The following is a 21716-nucleotide window of genomic DNA, read 5'->3' as shown; positions in this document are numbered from 1 at the left end:
GCGTGTGTTTGAATTTTATGTAATCTATGTATAATAATGCCAATATAAGTTAAAAGACTTAATTATTTAAAGAAATGCCCGTTAATGAATTGGTTATTATCAGTTAAATCACTAAAATTTAAAATTTAAATTAAAAATTAGTTTTATCCTAAAATTGTTTAACTTACATCTTTTTTTATCTATTGCATTTCTGAATAATTACATTAACTGTGCAATGTGATGAACAAAAACTGTTTTGTGATATTATTCTATATAAATAATCTATTTTTTCAAAAAAAAAATTCCTATAAAAACATAAAAATAAATAGATAATATTGTGTTTATATTATTCATAAATAAAAATTTGCTTTACATGAGAGTATAAAATAAATCATATGTATTCGTATATTGTTTTAAATTATATAATTAGGTATACACTTAATAATTTACGGTATATGCTATAATGTACTATATCTCTTATTAAATGTAATGTTATGTTAATATGATTAGCGAATTTTTTAAACAAAAGACATTATATTGAAATCACAATACTAATTAAAAAGCATTTTCTGTCGAAATTTTGAAATAAACTATTCATTAATAAAGACAATTATTATAATATTAAAGTTGATTAACTTCAGACAAAATTTAAATAACAATTTCATATGTCGTATTGTACAACGATAAATATTAAATCAAAGATATTATAAAACAAGTATCTTAAGTTCAAAACATAATGTGCTAAGTACAATTCAATAATATTGAAGTAAGTACTCACATAGTGCGTTACATAATATGTTCAAGAAAATAAGCTAATTTTAACTAACTTGATATAGTTTATAAGATTTAATATAATTAAATGATTATTTCAATAGTGGTCAGCATCTGGGTTAGCAGTAACTAATTATTTTCGCGTATAGTGTTACTTGACTTGATTGCTTAAAAGTCAGTCGTAAAAAAACCTTCATCCTATCGAAAACGTAAACGTATCAGATTAAATTATGAGTACCTACATAATAATATAGTTATCTTATGTTACGGTACTTAAATCCATTTAGGCATACCGATATCTCATTATTCTCATTGCTTTTAGATTTTATTTCTGCGGTAGTGATTTTCCGAGGATCAGTTATTTCGTGCACAGGGCTTGAGTATAAGTTCGATATTGATGGAATTTCGTGGAGCGGTGCTATCAGAGCTGCCTTTATTCCATTCAATTTTATGAAATCCTTAGTTTTGGTTTCCTTAAAATCAAAAATATCTCTAATTAATAGGGAAGTGTTCTGAAATACAGGTATACACTAAACGCAACAGATTTATAAATTTTGTATCAGTGATTATATACATATAATTTTATAAAACTAATGAGATAAGCATACAATTGAAGTATTATGTGCCTATATATTATAATATTATTGAAATTTACCGTGTGTAATCGGTATTAGTATTTATGCTACATTGCTATTGTGATTAGATACCATTCATAATAATTTGTTGTTAAAAGTCTTTCATTTATGAAAAATTATATGTCATGATAAAATGTTATATTGACTTGCAAAACTGTTAGTTGATGTCTATTTAAATTAACCCTTTCAGTTTGCAAATGGTATTTATTACATATTTATTTACTGTATTCAGCACTTAGCCAAAAAATAACCACAGCACTAATACCATTAGGGGGTGTGTTACGTCGTAAAGTTCAGTTATAATTTGTACAAATCGAAAATTATTCTACAAATAACAAATATATTAATAACCGCGTTTAAATATATCAAGAATACCTAGTTCAAAATATTTGAATGGTTAAAAATAAAAAAATATTATTGATTGATAACTATAGGTTATAGGTACCTTTAATTGTATTTGTGCATTCGACGTATTCTTGTTATACTTCTCGCCGTCTGCTTCTACTGAAAATGTGAAACAGTATATACGTATTAGTATGATCCAAGTGGACAAATCGGTTAATGTAATAGAATGTTAGACATATTGGGAAAAGTAATTTATAAATATTTATTACCCATTCAAAACAGTTATAGATTTTATAAATTTATAATAATACGAGTATATTATAGAGGGTCAACGTCAAAGACCTCATTCTTGTATGTGATGTGAAGTACGACACACGCCGTCCACGGATAATGATGAACTGACAAGCAATGATAAGTAAAGTCAATTATAATTTATCGTAATTCGAATTCGAATGCAGCCATAAAAATGTATTTAATATTTTAATCGCACCTACTATCTACATAGCTGACAATAAACATTCTGCCTTTTTTATATTTACGAAATAGCGTGTGTGTATATTGTTTTTATTTTATTTATATATATATATATAACAACACTCATATAAATATATAGCAGGTAGGTAATAACACTAATAACTAATAATAATAAAAATAATAATTCAATTTAAAAATTATAGCCTTCATTGGGCAGTTTCATAATCCTACAGAAAGGATTGTTTATTAGATAACATGTATAAAAAATAGGAATAAAAAAGTAATGGAAATGGCAAAGGTTCCGAGGAGGAACAAGGAAGTCGATATTACCCAATAATACTGAAATACTTATTTATAAGTGAATTAACAATTTTAACAAAATATGAAAAACACAAGATTACTATCAACCCTTCTATCAGCTAACGATTATAAGTCATAGACACGAAAATAAACAGGAGAATAATTATGTAATAGGCAATAGGCATTCAATTCTTAAAACAAAAACACAGGCGTTTTGAAAATTTTACCGGTTACGCTCGAACAGAACATTTAGAAAAAACTAAATAAAGTATAGGCACGTGACTATAAAAAATGTTGTTAACTTGAAACTTTTATCAAGAAAAGAATATGTTTCAGAGAATATAAGAAAAATTTATACCGGATAGCGAAGAAAATTGTAAGCCAAGAGCATTCGGCATCATAAGATCTATAATATCAGGAAGATTGAAGTCTCCACAAAACAAAAGTGCTACTCGTATTATTATCCACAACGACCACAACTGTGTTTCAACAGAAGCAATACATTATAATGAAACCAAAATATTGTCATTATAATTAACGTTAAGGGATAAAAACACGGAAAGGATATGATTATAAACATCAGCAAGGATCTCCATACTCCATCCCCGTAGAAAAACACTAGTTAAAAGGATTGTCACATAGTGAAGCTGAGCACTTATTGTAAAAAAAAGTAAATAAATAATAAAAAAAACAACAATATTACATTTTAAATAGGTAATTAATTTGGTTCGTAAACTTCTACAATCCTATTAAGTATATAGGTACCGTAGACATATTCAACTCTAATACAACCAGAAATATTGGAATAAATACTATAGCGGTGAATTATTGGTTAAAGAAAATTAATGTTTGCAAAATTATAATTTTTTTTTTTTATTTTAATGGAAAATAAATTCATTGATAGTTAAGTAAGCTATTCGTAAATTTTTATAAACTACTTTTAAAATAATTAAAATCGTAAAAACTTGGCATTTTCAGCACTAGAGACAGAACAAACCTGGCCAATCCATACCGGGCTTAGATCGGACTGGGCCATAAAAAAATTATTTCAGGTTGGTTATGGTTGGATCGTCATACTTGGCTTTAGACTGAGTCAGTCAAAAAAAAAAAAAAAAATGCATACTGTAAATTTTATAATTACATTTTAACAAAAATGTTATATAGTATACAAGTACAATATACCGAAGTGTCTACTTTTGAATGGTGTATATGTTAGAGTTTTCGTATATTTCTAGTAAAACTAAATGTTTTTTTTTTTTTCGGAAAACGATTATCATCGACAACAATCGAGAATTTAAGACGGCACTAACGTCTAATATTATAACTATACATGGGCATATTGTTGCTGATTTGTCAAACGTATTTTATTTTCATAATTTGATAATAAGGATAGGAGCAGCGTTCAAATACATTATGGGTCAGGTTGGATTGAATTTCTGATAAAAAAATTTTAACAGGCCTAGTTGCGTATAATATTTTAAATTTAAGTTTTGGGCCGAAAAACAAAGACTAATGTTGTTCTCTATTTGGTACTGACCATTACTAAGTATATAATATCTGGTCATATTCTGCGTGTATAATAATATTATACAACTCCAGCATTTTACATTTTGTCCAGTCAGTGTTTTCAATGACCATAATTAATTAATTTACTTGTATTATAGCTGTATCCAGGTACAAGGGAGTGTTTTGGGTGTTCGAACTTCGACCACCCCCGAAATATTTGGTTTTTGTTATGGTTATTTACTTGTTTAATTTTAATGTTAACTTTGTTATAATATTATCTATGTTAATAATTTAATAAAAGTATTGTAAATATAACTAATTTTCATAAAAAAATTTCGCATGTTTATTAAAAACAAATTTTATTTTTCAATAATTGATTTTTAAAAACACTCCCCAAAATTTTTTTCTGTATACATCCAACGACCGTAAAAATACATCGATATAGTTAATCTACAAATATTATAGAAATATAATAATATTTTATTATTATCACCACATACTTACCATTATTTACGTCGGATTTCGATGACAAATAGTTTTGTAGGTTCATATAAACAACGACCATTTCTGGACGTTTTTCAGCTAAATCTACCACGCACGCTTTTCCCAAATTTATAAGTACTTCGAAAATATGTAATGGATCATGTCCGGCCGATTTGTCGGCAATATTCGCAATCGAAGAGGTGTCGTGCTTATTCACCATATCTTTCTGAATAGAATAGTCGGAATAAGTCGATACGTAGTATAGTTATGAAATAATTAAGGTGTTTGATTTTTCATCACGAAACTTACCAAATATTTGTAATTTTTGTACCTGTTGAATGCTCTTAGACCGGTTGCAATTTCGAACATCACCTATGAGCAAAAACATTATATAATATTATTTTACAAACGTTCATATAAGATAATATATTATGTATAAATGATTTCCATTTCGTGTTGATAGATTGCATAATATATAATACGTACTTACCTATATTATGTTTTTAGGATTAAGAAAAATATACATATATTGTCATTGCATAATATTATGTTAATGTATAACATAAACGATGAATTGTGTACATACCACACCGAAACTGTAAGTGTCCACTTTGGTCGATAATTTTTTGTTCTTACAAAAATCTTCAGGTAAATAAGGCCTTGTACCACACACGTGACTGACATCAAATCCAATGCTTTTGTTAATTTTTTCCAACGGACCGGTCCGAGCGAGCCCGAAATCTCCTATTCTGGGCTCGAGATTAGAGTCCAAAAGTATATTGGCGCTATAAAAAGAGATATTAATAAATTAATGCGTTAAATGATTATTTGATTCATACCACGGCAATGAAATATACCTTTTTATATCGCCATGAATCAAAGGCGTTTCAACATTGTGTAAAAACTGTAAACCTCTTGCAATTCCCGTCGCTATGTTTTTGCGCGTGGTCCAAGATAATGGTTTCGTTCCGTTCTGTATGTATAATAATAAAATATGTACAAATAGAGAGTATTTAAAAACTGTAACGCATAATGTGGCGTGTTTGATAAAAATGTGTATCTCACATAGGTATTATACTTCAATTGTAAATTTGAGTACGTAAAACAACAATTTTAAATTAAATTAAAAACTTCATAAGTCGTTCTATGTAGAGCGTATTACACACGTCAACTTTATTGGAAGCTTCAATTCAAGTCATTCAATAGGCTTTTCATATAGCTTTATCAGGATAGGGTATTGTCCAAGTATGGGTCCACTTCCCCCTCCCTAAATAACGTCCCTGAATTACACACGTCATACATATTCCTATTTTTAAGAGGACGACACATCATCCGTAATTTAACAATTAAAATGGTTTTGCAAGTATCAAATTTACGGAGACAAAATTGCCAGTAGCCTCGTAAAATGATCATCATGCATGTAAAATAAATTTGTATATGTCATAACGTTTTTATTATTTTGATAACTTAAAAATAATGTAAATTATTCAATTATACAGGTTTTTTTTTTTAGTTTTTTCATTAAATGTTTATTTAAAATTATTGTGTATTGATATTAAACAAATAAAAATACTCCAACATAGATAAAGTTCTCTTCTGTGTACTGTGAACAAATTTAGTAAATCTACTGTAAAAAATGTACTTATAACTTGTAAGTTTATCTCACGTTAAGCGCCGTTAAATTGTTTTTTTTAGATATATATAATTTTATTATTTCGCGAAAAACATTATTAAGAAATAAATCGTATATAATATACTTTGCACTGTAATCGATCTTCGAGTGACCCGTTGGCCATAAATTGATATATCAAACACGATCCCGTCGAATGGAAGCAAAACCCGTACATGGACAGTACGTTATCGTGTTTAACGGCGTTTAGATACATAATCTCTTTCGACGGGTTCTGCAAGAGTTCGTTACCTACAGTGTGCATGTTTACCACTTTTTCAGCTACTCCCTGAAAAACAATAACGATATAACTATACATTTGTCGATAAAGACATACACCGCGTATATTATTTTTGACGTCACGCTGACCTCGGCTTTCAGTCTTTTGATCGCTACGTCCGTGTGTCTCCAATTGCCTTTGTACACCACCCCGAACCCGCCCTCGCCAAGCACGCGGTTTTGGTTCCAGTTGTCAGTGGCCAACACGAGTTCGTCGTATTGGATGCGTTGCATGAAAGTTTCTTCCTCGGAATCTTTACCGGTATTATTGGCGTGCTGCGTGGAAATGAGACCACAAGAATTGCATTGGGCGTGGCGCATGTACAACCAAGCGGTCCTGTGCAAGTTAAAATAGACGGACAGTAGGCAAACAAACAAAATAAAACCCAACGTGATGAAGAGGTAAAAATAATTCATTTTCCATTTTTCACAAAGTTCATCCATGTGGACAAACGGATCTGTGGAAGACGTACAGGTGATTTTCTTAAAATCTCCGATCTACAAAATCAACGAACCGTTATATAAATGCAATTATCTGCTCATTGCAGTCTACGGCTACTTTATATATTACTGGTATGAATTCGGACCTTTGATTTATATTTTATTAGGTTTTTCAACGAATCGCATTCGCACAGCCACGGGTTGTTCGATAACATTATGACGTCTAGACTTTGCATTAATCTCAATGCGTTATCGTTCAGGGTAGTTAACTTATTACTATCGACAAACAAAACCTGTGGAAAAGGTTAAAAATAAAAATGTATTTACTTGAAATATACGATATGACGTGCACGTGTTTTACATGACTTTTCGATATAATATAATATCTATGTTATAGTTATAATTAAACGTAATAATATTAATCCGAGTATAATTGAAATTAAGTAAGTTTATGAAGTTTATAAATAGATTTGATAGTAAAAAGATAGGTAAATATCAAAAAACACTGAATTTCAATAAATTTGAGATTACGAATTAAGTAAGTCTTGTTCTGGTTTAACAGAAGTCTTATTAAATATTAATATGGTTTGACAATTGATAATTTTACCCATATAAACTTTTTTAAATGTAAAATGTTCTTGGTTTAAAAAAATAAAATATTATTAGATATTATGGTTATTAATTAATATTTTTTTAAGGTGGAGGGCACAAGTTGACCTCAACGATGGAAATATGTGATATCCATATTATGCGTAGATCATAACTCAGACAATATACTAAACTATTATTATTTTTCTCACTTTTAAGCTTTTAGGTAAAAGATCGGCATCCAATGTTGTTATACTGTTATTACTAACATCCAATGAAGTGATATGGAAACTTGTTAAATTAGGTAAGACTTCGATCGAATTGTCTTTTAGAATTATATCAACGGATGACGAAGTTGTTTTTAAATCAGGAATAATCGTAGAAAGGTCACTAAGATTTCTTCTTGAACAATCAATTTTAGATGCATTGTGTTTCGGAAAAAAATAACATTCACAATCCTCAGAACAATCATATTCTTTATCAGCAACCTTACCTATAATAAACAAACAAAAATATTAATTTAACAAATTAACACAAATGGATTTAAAATGAATTAAAATTTCTCAATATGATACTCTACATAATTATAAAAATATAATTACATCAGTTTATTTTAAATTGAATTATGTTAATTTTATTAATAAATAATAATAAAACCATTCCTGTTGATCTTTGTCACTTATCACTGTATCAGTGTTGATTGAATTCAACTGCAATAACGTATTCATTAATCACAAGCCAACATCAGTCATTCTAGAACTACCCATCTCAGTCTATAAAATGTTGATAAAATTTAATAGAAATTATTTTTATTTGAGTTTTTGAAATATTTCTATAGTTAATATTATTACACAAATATCGATTTAGATATCACGATGACAAATCAGATTGCATCTTACGATTTGGAATCGACTTTTAATATCATTTCATCTGAAGTAAAACTTTTATTTTATCGTCTTTTTAAGTAATTATTGTTCCAGGATTTCAGTTATAAAATAGTAACATATGGCTTAAACTGGTATAACAGCAAGAGTCTTGTTAGCTAAATAATTAGATTTAGTAGGTGCTTATTTCCATTTTTAAATGTTTGATTGTAAATACATATAAATAATTTTTAATACCCAACCTAGAATTTCTATACCTTAAAAAAAATATACTGATTGAGAGTAAACTCGTCGAAATTAATGATTATCAATACTTTCAATGTTTGAATACATTTCAGTAGAGTGTGGAATTCATAGGAATTTTGTATGATGCAGCACATTGATATAATAAGATACTTTCAATTAGTATTTAGATCTAGATACGTTTAACAGAATTCATCATTTTCTTCATAATGATTTAGTAGGTATATTAAAAATATAAAGATACCAAATGAAAGTAAAACAAACAATACAATAATTTTTATGCCAGTATTTAAATATAATTTTACAATAACAATCAATAAATTTGTGTTTATAAAAAAAATAATTCAAATATAATTATGGTAAATACGAATAGTTGAAAATGAATGATACATCATCATAGTTTAACAAAATAAAATAAAAATATAGATTTAATAGGTAAATAGAAATTAGCCAATAGGTAGTTACAAATAAATCATCTGACTACCTGGGAAATTCACATACTCAGTATGTTTTTGTTAGGTAATATAAAGTATAATAATTGTCTCTTAAAAAGTATTTTTAATATTATAGATTATTAAGATATACAATATTTTTCATCTTAGATACAGATTCGTTTTTTAGAAATTATCTAGATACATAGATACAAGATAAATAAAAATTATATATCGTATATTTACCTATTGCACCTATATAATATATAGTGTGGATAGACTACAGTGCTATATATTGTGCAACAATTAATGACAAAAATATAATAAGATGTGAATGATGCTGCTCGGAAGAGTCAAACACTTTAGTGTAATAAATATTAAACAGTTTGTGAAACGTAGTGTAAATAAGTAATATATTTTTTGTTGTGAAACGATCTCAGTCCCAACAGTCTGGCTAATATCATTATTGTTTATAGACTATTTACCTATACGGAACGCCGCGATTTTAAACACCCCTCCGCAATATTTGTTCGCGTCACCCGAACACTGGATGGAATATTTGATGTCGTCGATCCGTACCGCGCCGTCGTCCGCCGGATGAATGTTTCCGCAAAAACACGATTCTCTGCTGGACAGTTGGAAATATTCGTAGCCCGCGCTGTCGCAGTGCTTGGAACAGATGTTCGGCGTATTGACGTACGGGATTTCGACGGTCTGGTTTTTCTTGAACATCCTGTACACGTCCGTCTCTTCGTAGCAACCCAGGTAATGGTTACCCGGCACTCTGGACGTTTTCAGCCCGGTGGTGAACACGTTGTAATGTTCGTGATCGCCGCACTCGTTTTCCTTGCCACCCGAACACGGGGCGTTGCAATACGGTCCTCCGGCTTTCGACTTGGCTTCGATCGGCGGACTTACGAAACTACACAGACACTCCGTCCTGATCGCCGCGTTTAGCACACCGATCGCAGACGTGGTCGGATCACACCGTACAATATCATTACCGTTTCACACATTATGATGCGTAAGTATAGTGTAAGTGGCGTGGCGAACTTTTCGGAGGCTATACAGTCTCATACTCCAACAACCCTCACAAAACATAATAAATAAAGGCATTTACCGTCATATTTTTTTAACTACCTATCCATCCACCGTCCACAGAAAAACTAGGAGACGATCGTGTATCGATCTCATCTCTTCGCCACGCCACTAAAAGTTATGGTATGCATGTATACAAATTAATAATTATTATTATTATTATTATTATTATTGCTAAATATATTAGGTCATCGTTTATATCGTGGCCTGTATATGGAAAATTCGTATTTTTGAACGAAAACCCTTTCAATATGTGTGTAAGAGGGGAGACAAAATTACACATATTATTATAAATTATAATGCTTTTATAATTATTATTTAGGTGTACTAATGCATTAATATCTACATGATATTTCTATAAAAAACGATTTACTTGAATAATTAATTATAATAATATAAATAAAAAAGATCTTTTTGTGGCGTTAAGATTTCGAGCTTTACAATAACACGCTGTTTTTCTGCGAGCATACTTATTTATGTTTCATATTAATTCATATAGCAGCACATCTACTTGTTATAATAAAATATAAATTATTAGATCTTAATATTCGTATTAAATTGTGAATTATTTTATGTAAAAGAGTGTATATTTCTTTTATGACTCTCGTCTCTCGGGTATTACTGTGTAATGTATATTATAATAAATATTATATAAAAAATGTAATATATGTATAGGTATATTTTATATTATTGCATACTTTCAAGAATGTATACAAGGGAGTAGGGAGACTGAGACCCCCTTAGATAATATTTCAGAGATTATTTTTAATTTATTACTTTAGTTTATATATAAAAAGATGTAGTACTTTATTATGGGTTTTAATAGTATCTACAATACTTCAATATAACTTTATAGTAAGTTAACTCGTATATGTTTATGGTATATCACTTTTTACATGACGTATATAATATGTGAATATTTGTTGTATAGCTCACCAATTTTTTCATTCCTAGATCCTCCCATATGTATATGATACTTTTTAATTTTTGTATTTATCCAAAATTCAACTAATTATTTTCAACGAGAGGAATCTTAGTAAAGTTTTGTACAGTTTACTATTCTATATTGTATAATAATAATAATAATAACAATAACAATAATATTATTATCGAAAAAAAATAAAGCCGAAGAACTTACGAAGACACTAGTGCTGCAATTGGATATCCTCGGGCGAAACAACTAGAAACGCATTTTTGTGAGGTCATTTGTTTAGGAAATGATATATTCCATCCATCCATCACTGGATACATCCAGTTGTTTTCAAAGCATCCAAAATGAGTTTTCGATAGATTTCCGGTAACCATGCCTATATGTATGAACACAAACTACAAACAATGATTATGTTTTGTACCTAACTATATTTTATATAAATTAATATCAGAGAAATTTCTATACATAAGTTTTTAACTTTCGTCATAAATATATTTTCGTGTTCCTTCATATTCAGTTTACTATCAAAGAAATAGTACCCTTGACAAGCTTGTGACTTATGAAGATGGTTAGCGAAGATCTATCTTTTTTTCTGAAGTGGTTTTAAACTTTTACTATTATATACATTTTATTTGCATTTCTTATGCATTATTATAATTATAATTATTATATTTTTTTTTATTTAAAACTCATCATTATACTTATGTATTATTATTTGTTATTATTGCTTGTACCTAACCTACTTTTCCCAGCCACTGTAATTAATATGAGGCTCATATATACAATGTATTATATTATATATAAATGTATAACTTCGTTCAGAATCTAAAATTATATATAAAAAAAATAATGTATAACTTAAATAAAAAATATGCAAGTATTTTACACTACAATAAAATATAATTTTATATTAATTATATATAATTTGTTTTTATCATAAGTTTAAAGAAGTTTTTGCGAAATGTGAAAAAAAACAAACATAGTATGTGATAGTTTTTTAAATTGTATTATTGTTTTTTATGTTATGTATAGGTATATAATAGCCATAGCACAACAACGTTTTGGCGTATTATAATACACTATAACTTTGAGTTAATAGATACTATACGAATATATTTCTACTTTATTTAGCGAAAAATGTTGGAATCTGTTGATTTACTTAACGTGTAGAACTTAACTCAAAACACTGTACTGGAAATATGTTTAATTTTTGATCTTGAATAACATATTTTATTATATAGAACAAACAGTAGACAAGAGAAATGGTTTTGATGTTAACATATACCCCTTGGTCATATATAAGCCCTAAATAAATTATAATATACTAAAAATGTTTTATTCGGCTTTGGGTGAGTTATTGCTTCGCAGCAAATTGATATTAAAATAAAACCCATAATAACATTGTAGACACTAATATCTCACCTGAATGCAATGAACAAATATAATCTACAATATACATTATTTTAATTATTTTAGCTTCATGACCAGTACAATGACGATCGTTCATCATTTTTAACGCTCAGAATTTTATATTTTTATTATTATTTTGTGATATGTTTTTTTTAAAATAAATATTTAAAAGTTGTACGCTTTTTATAATTTTTAATGTTACTGTATGATTCCGCTAAGCACGAGTAAGCTTCTTCCAAAAGGTATATTTAATGTATAATGAAAATAATCCCTCTTTAAAAGATTCTGGGCACGCGTCCGGTACAGAATGATTATTTTATTTCATAAAAGCCCTTAATTATTGGCGCAATTTTTTATGGAATATTCAGTGTTAAAATTATAATACTAATTAGAGAGCCATTTTTAAAGTAGTAAAAATTTGATGTTCATTGGACTCGATTTTTAAACTATTTGATTTTTAAATATTTAAACTGAAATCTAAATCTTATTTATATTTAATAATAATTCAACATTTTCCAAAGAATATTACTATGGTGAGTTCCGATTATATAGGTATACATTCTTAAAATGTTTTATTTTTTTCATGATTTAATTTAACAATTTGTAAATTTATGACAATTTTAAGTCAAATATATAGATTCCAATGTTATGCAAATTGTTTTTTGTATATTTTAAAACATAACATTTATTCAATTAATTATTTCACGTACGTGTATTTACGAACTTTTTATTTTTTTGTTTAATGAGATTTTAACAAGGATATTTTAAGATCTCGATAGTTATTGGGAACGTCACCACCATCTTATAATTTGCAATTTTCGTATTTTTTTAAATCTATTGTTTTTGCAACTTTGAACATGATAAGATGAACTTTTGTTTGTAAATAAATGATATTGGGTTGTATAAAAACCTGCGTGATTTTATCGACGTAAATATTCGCCGAATTTGCAATCTATTAACGATTTGAGTTTAAATTCCTCCGTTTCAACATTTACTGCATTTAGATATTCTTACAAAATATTATACCTATACATTTTGGCTCACTATCTTATAATAAATTAAACTGAGAAGATATTATTCAGTAAAAATAATATTAATAAGCATCACATAATAATATTAGTGTAATAACAACAAATACAATTCGACCACTATCCTGTTCTATTCTGCTTAAATATAATATCTTTATATAAATAAAATTACAAAGAATATTTTATTTTTGATCTATAATTTAATGTATACTTTAAAAATCGCATTAACTAACCCCACCAATCGTTTTTATAGACACTTATTGAGCTGGGACCACCGCAATATTCCGATTCGTCTCCAGAACATTTTTTACATTCTTCTTGATTTTTTCGTTGGTTTGTACCCGGGATTTCAGCGCTGCATTCGCAATGATCTCTAAATAGATTATATGCACGTATATTATAAATTGTAAATAGTCAATAACTATATATTGATGTATGGTATTAAATAAAAAAAGTATGTACTCGCTGACTGCCGCGTACTTAGATCCTCTCTCGTTACAAATATAAAAACACCTGTGCGAATCAATGGTTTCCTTTAAAGTGTATACTTTGTTATCATACTGATTGAAATCGACCAAATTGTAACAGCCAACCGATTTTTTGAGTGGATAATCTGTATGTGATATAATTATAATTTATTACAAATGAATCACTATATTATGTATAGAGTGACAATACAAAAAATTAATATATAATATAGTCCAGATGTATTCAGTAGTATATTATTCTAACCAACGATCCCTGTGGAATAAACGCTCAATCTCCACAGACCACCGCATTTTTTTGTCTTGTCGCCGGAACAGAGAGAATTACATTTCGTGTCGTTTTTTTTGAATTTTATTGAGGGATATTGATTACCACACCAACAAGCAGCTCTGAATTTAAAAATAAAAAACATTTATTTAATAATATGCATTACTTATATGCATCTTCAGCGATATATTTATGAGAGTAAATCTTGAGTAAAGACCTGTTTCCAGTGCCGGCCCGAGATATTATGGCGCCACGTGTAAATTTTTAAATAGCGCTCTTAAAAATATAGCTTATATAACATTTTTACTGTTTTACACAATTTATTATTGTAGATGAATGTATTATTATTACACATTGTTATTATTTAAAAAATAAAATTTAATCATTTAAAAAGTCATACATTTTCACAATTTTTTGAGCACTTTCAAATGGGCTTGCGGCACCCTATTCTAGAGGCGCCCCATGCGACTACCAGGTTCTCCGTGTTTTGGGCTTCCACTGCTCGCTTCCATAGCTTAATTTTATAAACTTTATGTTTAAAGTAGTACTTAATACTTAATATAGTACATATAACTATTCTATAGAGACAACGGTTATTAAAAATATAATGATCATATTTAAAAATGGGTACCTAAAGTTATTAAAAAAAAAAGTGTTAAAAGTGACCAAATAATAATTATTTTTTTTACGATCAATCGTTGGTTACAATAAATATAGCGTAGGCCAACTTTCAAGATTTGATTTTCCATTATTAATACTATAGTAGGGAAAGTAGCTTATAATTTCTGTCTAGTTTATATAAGATTTATTATTAATCCTAGTCTTATTTATTCAAGGAAGTATATGACATTTTTTGTAAGAACGTCATTATATTTACTGGGGAATCAGGTAGAATTTGAAACCAACCTTAAAGTAATATTGCAGTTGTCTAGTTATTTGACAACTTTAAAAACGCAAACGGTTTAAAATTACACAACATTTTTTTAATAAAACATTTTCCGATAATACTATATAGGTACCTCGCACAATATATTATATAGTACAGTAAATTAGTATATAAAAATAAAATTGTTAAGATTGTTGTACATAATATAGCATCAATTATTATTATTAGAAATGGGGGCGTTTTTCAAGGTCTGCAACCCATAATATTTGCTATCTATCTCCCATATAAAATGATAAATATACACCGCTGCTACGTTTAATGTATAATTACAAGTTTATACAGTCGTAGTAAAAAATATGTATGTAATATTTTCAATACTACTATATTTTATTTGATAATTGATAGTGTCATAGCTTATAGCGATATGTTATTTATATATTATGTCTGTAGTGTGTCTTAGTTGAGAAAATGGTTTATAGCGATCCATAGCGTTTGACGATTCTTTTCGATTTTAAATTCTGACTATCCGAGAACGACGACGAATACGTATGTATATAAGTTATAAAATATTCGCATAGTATGAAATAATACGTATTTACATTATATTATAACGAAAAATAAGTACAAAAGTGATTGCTTGCATGTGTGACGAAATCTAAACGGAAGAAACAATCACAACTGTTACGCCTAAAAGTTAATTTACATATTATAAAATGTAATACACATGACCGCATGGAAATTAACTAATTAAGTATTGAATAGTTTTGTATATGTTAAGTGTATCAGCATTATTTTTTTCTAAGACTGCTGAGATTAGAATTTATTCACATACAGATTTTATATAAAAAAAATAGTTTTACACAGGTTTTTATATTATTGTTAAAAACATTCGAATGGTAATATTTCTGCGAAATAATAACATTAGCATATTTTACATTAAATATAGTTCGTCTGCGGATCTACCGAACATGCAGCACTTAGATTTATTTTGTAACATAATATCAAAATAATTTTTACGACTATTTTAAATAACGAAATTGTGTGAAGTATATAAATAATATTTTATTTGTGGTTCACAAAAATATAGGTATATCTGCTAAACGCAATGCTTTGTGGAATTAAAATAAAAAATTCTATCTCGATATATATTATAATTATTATTGAAACACTCCATTTACGAGAATTTATGTTCAATTTTAATTATTTTTTGTACACTTAGCTGGCAGGTAGATTTACATAACTAAATAGACGTCGAATAAAAATTTCGACGAAAATATTGTATCGTGTAAAACTGTAAAGCGACGCCACGCACTCTTTTTAAGAAGATAACCCGGCATATGTATTAAAAAATATTATGTTTATTTGACGAGTATATGTTTGTTACATGCATGTGTTTTATATATTGTAAATCATTTCGCAATTATATAAAGCATATCATAATAAATATTCCAAATGTTAGATTATAAATTATCGAGTTTATACTATTATTTTCCAATTAATTGCGATTGATCACTATTGTCGTCAAATCCTCAAACAGTTATACAATTCATTACTCTTCAAATTTAAAAATAAAATCGATTTGTTATATTGTTTATATATATGGTTAAATAATAAATATAATTTACATATAAAAAACTCAGTGCAAAATCGATTTATAATACCATTACTAACTGATTATTATTCATTGAATTTCAGACGATCTGCTTGTTAAGCCTCAACCATAGCAATCAAAACATATTTTGATACAATGCATTTTCAATGCATAAGGCAATACTCGAAAAAGTTTGAGTTGTAGAACGAAATCGGAAACCGACAATAATTATTTAAGATAGTCGTACCTAATTAATTTACTTATGAAATATGTTCATTGCATTATTACAATGTGCAAATACTCATTCATGTATGCAAGTATCAAGCGATCGATTAACTGACTACACAAATGCTATTATTCTAAAATACTCGTTTTGACAAAAAACTTCAAAAATGATGAGTACCTTTATGAAATAAGTGTAACCAATTTATGAATCATTCCTACTGAAAATTGTCCACATGGTAAATTTTATTGCATACTCAATATACACATTACACATAATTACATGGTTAATATAATCAAATTCGAATGTATTTTATACCAGTATACCCGTTATAAGTATTATAAAAAGTAATATAAGTAATTGTACACTGTACAGAGCGTGTTTATCAATATTAATAAATGTTCATTACCCCTCTTGTTCTCCATTTGTTGATCCAGAGTACAGAAATCCGATTTTGAAACATTCTTCAGAACATTTTTGCGGAGTGTTATCTGGATATCTTTCGTGGGGAAATTTCAGTAATCGGTTATTGTCGTCACCTTTTCTTTCTTCGTAGCATCCTAGATAGATTGCTTGAGGATAATTTTCTTCCCCTAAAAATTATGTATATATGTACGACTTACTACTCTTTAAAATCATAACTAATCTATTATAATATCGAGTGTATATTAAATGATTTGAAATCTCCACGCCCCCATCTTATAAGACAAGTATAACTGTTAGTTTATCTTAATAAAGGGACATCATACCACGTTGGCAATAAAAATGGTTTTTGCATGAGACAAACTAATAGAGACAGTATTCACAGTAGTCTTACCTAATGTTTACCATAGAAATAAAAATGCAATAGAACGGATAAAGTAATCATCTATGACCTGTGTGGTGAGAAAATTTGGTAAATCTATTGTAATTAATGTAATCATAAGTTTGAAGTACCACGCGAAACCGTGTTTCTTTAAATCTCAGTATTACATAAAAACACTTGTTGCTATCTACTGGCACGGAACCTCTATTAAAATATATTTAAGATCAAACAATTTAAATCAAAATTTTATTAAAATAGTCTATATTGAACCTCTTAAATAACGGGTATATGGTGTTTTCTTAAGTATACTTATTACCTATTCTACTTGAGTTATGCGTTTTGAACATTTTAAAATGCGTTCGGCATATTTCATTTGACTCGTTTTCTGCACCACTACACGGGACATTGCAATCGTCGTCCATTTCCTTCATCAATTTAGACATGTAATTATTTGTGCAGTGACAAAATCTATGCATAAACACACCAATAACAAGCATATAAAATTATAAAACGAGAAATAAAATAAAACCGTTTGATTTATCTTACGGTTCGTTATTAATTGCGGCGTAAGTGTAATTGTTTGCGTGACATTCGTCTGAACATTCTTGAGGAGTTAAAGTGGCAAGTGATATATTTAAACCATTTGAAATATTTAAATCTACATTCAAAAAACATCCCAAATATTCTGGAGTTGTAGCTATAACTAAATAAATAAATAAAAATATTATATAAATAAATTTATGACAACTCATCGTTTTTAATAGTATGTTAAACATACTTATAGATAGTGATTATATATAGTGAAACGTCATTACTCATTAAATTATATATACTAAATATTAAATCCAGTATAAAATATACAAGGTCATGGTGGTTACTTAAATGTTTGTAGATGTGATTGATTAAAATCGGAACACCACACATCAATGTTCTTGATATTATTTTTTAACGTAGTATGATTTAAAAAATATATTCGATCGAAACAAAAAGCATTATACGAATTTAATCAACTCGTTCCGATTGGATTTGAAGAATTTTTAGTTTCTTATGTTTTTTCATAACTTTGTATTTATTTAAAGGTAAATATACTTCGCGTATATAGTCTATATAGTATATTTATAGGACTATAGATAATTACTAATATATAACGTAATGAAATATTTTTTTTTTATTCAAACACAACGAAGATAGTTTGACTTATTTCCAGGCTTTTAGCCTCTAGTTTATTTCGACCTTAAAAAATGAAATGCTCCATAATAAACTCAGAGATTGAGACTTGACGAATATTATGGTAACTATAATAAACTATTATATCAACCCTATTAGTATATTATATAAATAATTAAATGTGTTAATTTTCATATAGTTCTTGCTTTTTACGATATACATATAATAATTATATATAATTCTGCTAACTTCCGCCACACTATTTTTATTAAACTTACTTTAGCAATTTGCTAATGCTCACTCTATTAACCGGTATTATATTTACAATTAGAAATCTGTCTAAAAACCATAATAACTATATTGAATAAATCTGCAATACTAAAAACTATAGAAAAATGTTTTTAGTACCTGTTATAACTAGAATAAAATATTAAATTATACAAAATGTCTTTTCATTTCGGAAAAATACATTCGGATGGGTCAATTCAACAGATCCCAAAAGACCGACCCTGCAATAGGCCTTTGAAAATTAGATGGGATCAAAATTTGTCTCCCTTAATTCCTTCCCTCAGATTACACCACAGCATTCATATAGTAACAACAATTTTTGATCTGTTTATAACTTACGACACATATTATTTGGGCCATGAAATGTTTTCGCGATCCCATTAAAAAAAAAAAATAACATATAAATGAATCGGATTTGGGTACACTTGATTGTCTCATCGTAGTGACTTTTATCACTTTTCAAAAATCTTGTTTTGTAATGACTTTAAATTAGGTAAAGACAATATTTTTAAAAATATTAATATTGTAGTCTTGGAAATAATGAGTATTAGTGTATTATACCTACGTTAAAAATCACTTATATGTACCTATTATCCGTATTAGTTATGTATTATATTTATAATATGTTATAACTTATAACATACCTCCTAACCATCGATACCAAAAAGGCAAGAAATATGTCTTTAGAATAAAAAAAAATAGCAATAGTGATAATAAGTATAAAAATTAAATTAATTGTAATTAGGACTCATATTATATTATTCATTAATTTTAATTATTTAAATAATATATTGCATATTATTTAAATACTTAATGTAGCAATATATATTTACCTGTAAAATTGCAGGTATATATGAGACATTTAATGACGTGAATCCACGATAGCAGTGACATGGTTACACGACTAAAATACATTGCTCGCTGAGACAGAATATACTATAGTAATGTATGTATATAATATTATAATGGGACACAGTGCGATCTCGTCGAAAGCTGTTGCTGCAGTACTGCTGTAGATCGGATCGAATGACGATTACACCTAAACTAAATTATAATTTTACATAATGTAATATCAATTAATGTGTGTTCGACAAATGTATATTTTGCAGTAGATCCCGTGCCTTAGATATTCACGAGGAACAATCGTGATTTCGGTCGATTTATTTATGGTTTCTACGGCACGAAAAAAATCATTTGGTAGGTACCTATATTATGCTGTTAAATATTATTCAGTACAATGTACATATTGTTATTAATACGATAGTATAAAGTACGAGTTGTCTGTGGTCAGGCGACGGAGAGCGTGGTGTGCACTGGTGGCAGTCGTACTGATGAACGTCGGGTTGTTTACTAACTATATATAATATTATCTTTTCCGTCTATGACATTATTGTTGTATTACTAAATATTATTAACGTCATACTATCAAAACATTACATACGTACTGCGAATAATAATAACAAAAACGATGATGATAAAGGTCACAAGCGGTGTGCTTATTCGCGCGCGTTCGCGGTGTGGGTATATTATTATAGTATAATTTATTGTATGCTTTATGCACCGCAGTAATGATAACAATGACACTAATAATAAAACATTCTATTATAATAATATTATTGTCGGTGTAAAAAATGTAGTAATATTATGTTGACGACGCGACGGTGGTCTGCGACGACTGCTGCCAGTTGCCAGTTACCACTAAACACATACGCGGGTGTTGTCGGACTACACGATTTTCCGCGAGGCACAAGCGCCCCTATAATATAACAGCTAGTTATATATTTTGTTATATTGTGTATTGCAAAATAATTTGCCATCAGTTATATTACTTAAAGTTATTCAATGTAAAAATCATTAAAATATAAAAATTAACTTATATAGTCGTTATTGCCTAACGTTGCAGGAATCGTATAATACAAGGATGAAGTGGGGGTTTATTTTCCATGGCTTTTCAAAAAAAAAAAAAAATTATAAAAAAAAGGCTACAAGTAAAATTTTAAAAACGTAATATATTGTCGTGCGTATCCTTAAAAAAGTAGTTATTTTACTATAATATACTACCAATATATTTGAGATATTTACATATTATGATAGGTACCATATGTACCTACATGTCTGCAATCGACATTTTCCCAGTTATTTGAACAACTTATTAATTCTTCATGAATATGATTACAAACTTCATCTTCAGTTTTATAGTTGGTACATTTCAATATATTATTTGATAAAGTTTTAAAAGCTTGATGTGGTAGTATTTTCTTATGTGCTAAAAATTGTTATGGGACAAAAGCGCCAAGTCTGTCAACAATTCATTATTATTAGAAAATCTTGGTGTCATACTTTCAATTACTTTATATACTACATCCATTACATGGTTATGTACTTCAACTGTACATTTTTTTCAGCATCTTTAATAGGATCATCATCCAAGTTCTATCCGGGCACATTTTTCTTGAAACGTTTTCCTTCAAATTGTTCTTGAATACAATTACTATTTAGATAGCAACC

At 28.2% G+C, this 21716-nt stretch overlaps 1 protein-coding gene across 3 annotated transcripts; it reads right to left on the bottom strand.

Annotated features, from left to right (window-relative positions):
- Window positions 1-725: 725 nt before the first annotated feature.
- Window positions 726-20550, bottom strand: LOC113561334. Of its 3 annotated transcripts, XM_026967681.1 has the most exons (21): window positions 20414-20550; window positions 20042-20252; window positions 18300-18456; window positions 18070-18221; window positions 17358-17541; window positions 14228-14370; window positions 13958-14108; window positions 13729-13868; window positions 11265-11433; window positions 9514-9968; window positions 7683-7963; window positions 7029-7175; window positions 6532-6939; window positions 6251-6451; window positions 5351-5466; window positions 5080-5278; window positions 4803-4865; window positions 4515-4719; window positions 1831-1889; window positions 1044-1223; window positions 726-948 (listed from the first exon to the last, which is right to left on the bottom strand). In XM_026967681.1, the coding sequence occupies exons 2-21, from the start codon at window positions 20121-20123 to the stop codon at window positions 919-921; spliced, it is 3522 nt and encodes a 1173-aa protein (XP_026823482.1). In that variant the 5' UTR covers window positions 20124-20252; window positions 20414-20550; the 3' UTR covers window positions 726-918. The 3 variants fall into 3 exon arrangements, with proteins under 3 accessions (XP_026823482.1, XP_026823480.1, XP_026823481.1); XM_026967679.1 differs by having other exon boundaries at window positions 726-1223; XM_026967680.1 differs by having other exon boundaries at window positions 726-1223; window positions 1831-1886.
- Window positions 20551-21716: the final 1166 nt, after the last annotated feature.

The sequence above is a fragment of the Rhopalosiphum maidis genome, chromosome 4, assembly GCF_003676215.2.
Source record: "Rhopalosiphum maidis isolate BTI-1 chromosome 4, ASM367621v3, whole genome shotgun sequence".
Taxonomy (NCBI): domain Eukaryota; kingdom Metazoa; phylum Arthropoda; class Insecta; order Hemiptera; family Aphididae; genus Rhopalosiphum; species Rhopalosiphum maidis.
This window is presented reverse-complemented; position numbering and strand designations above follow the sequence as displayed.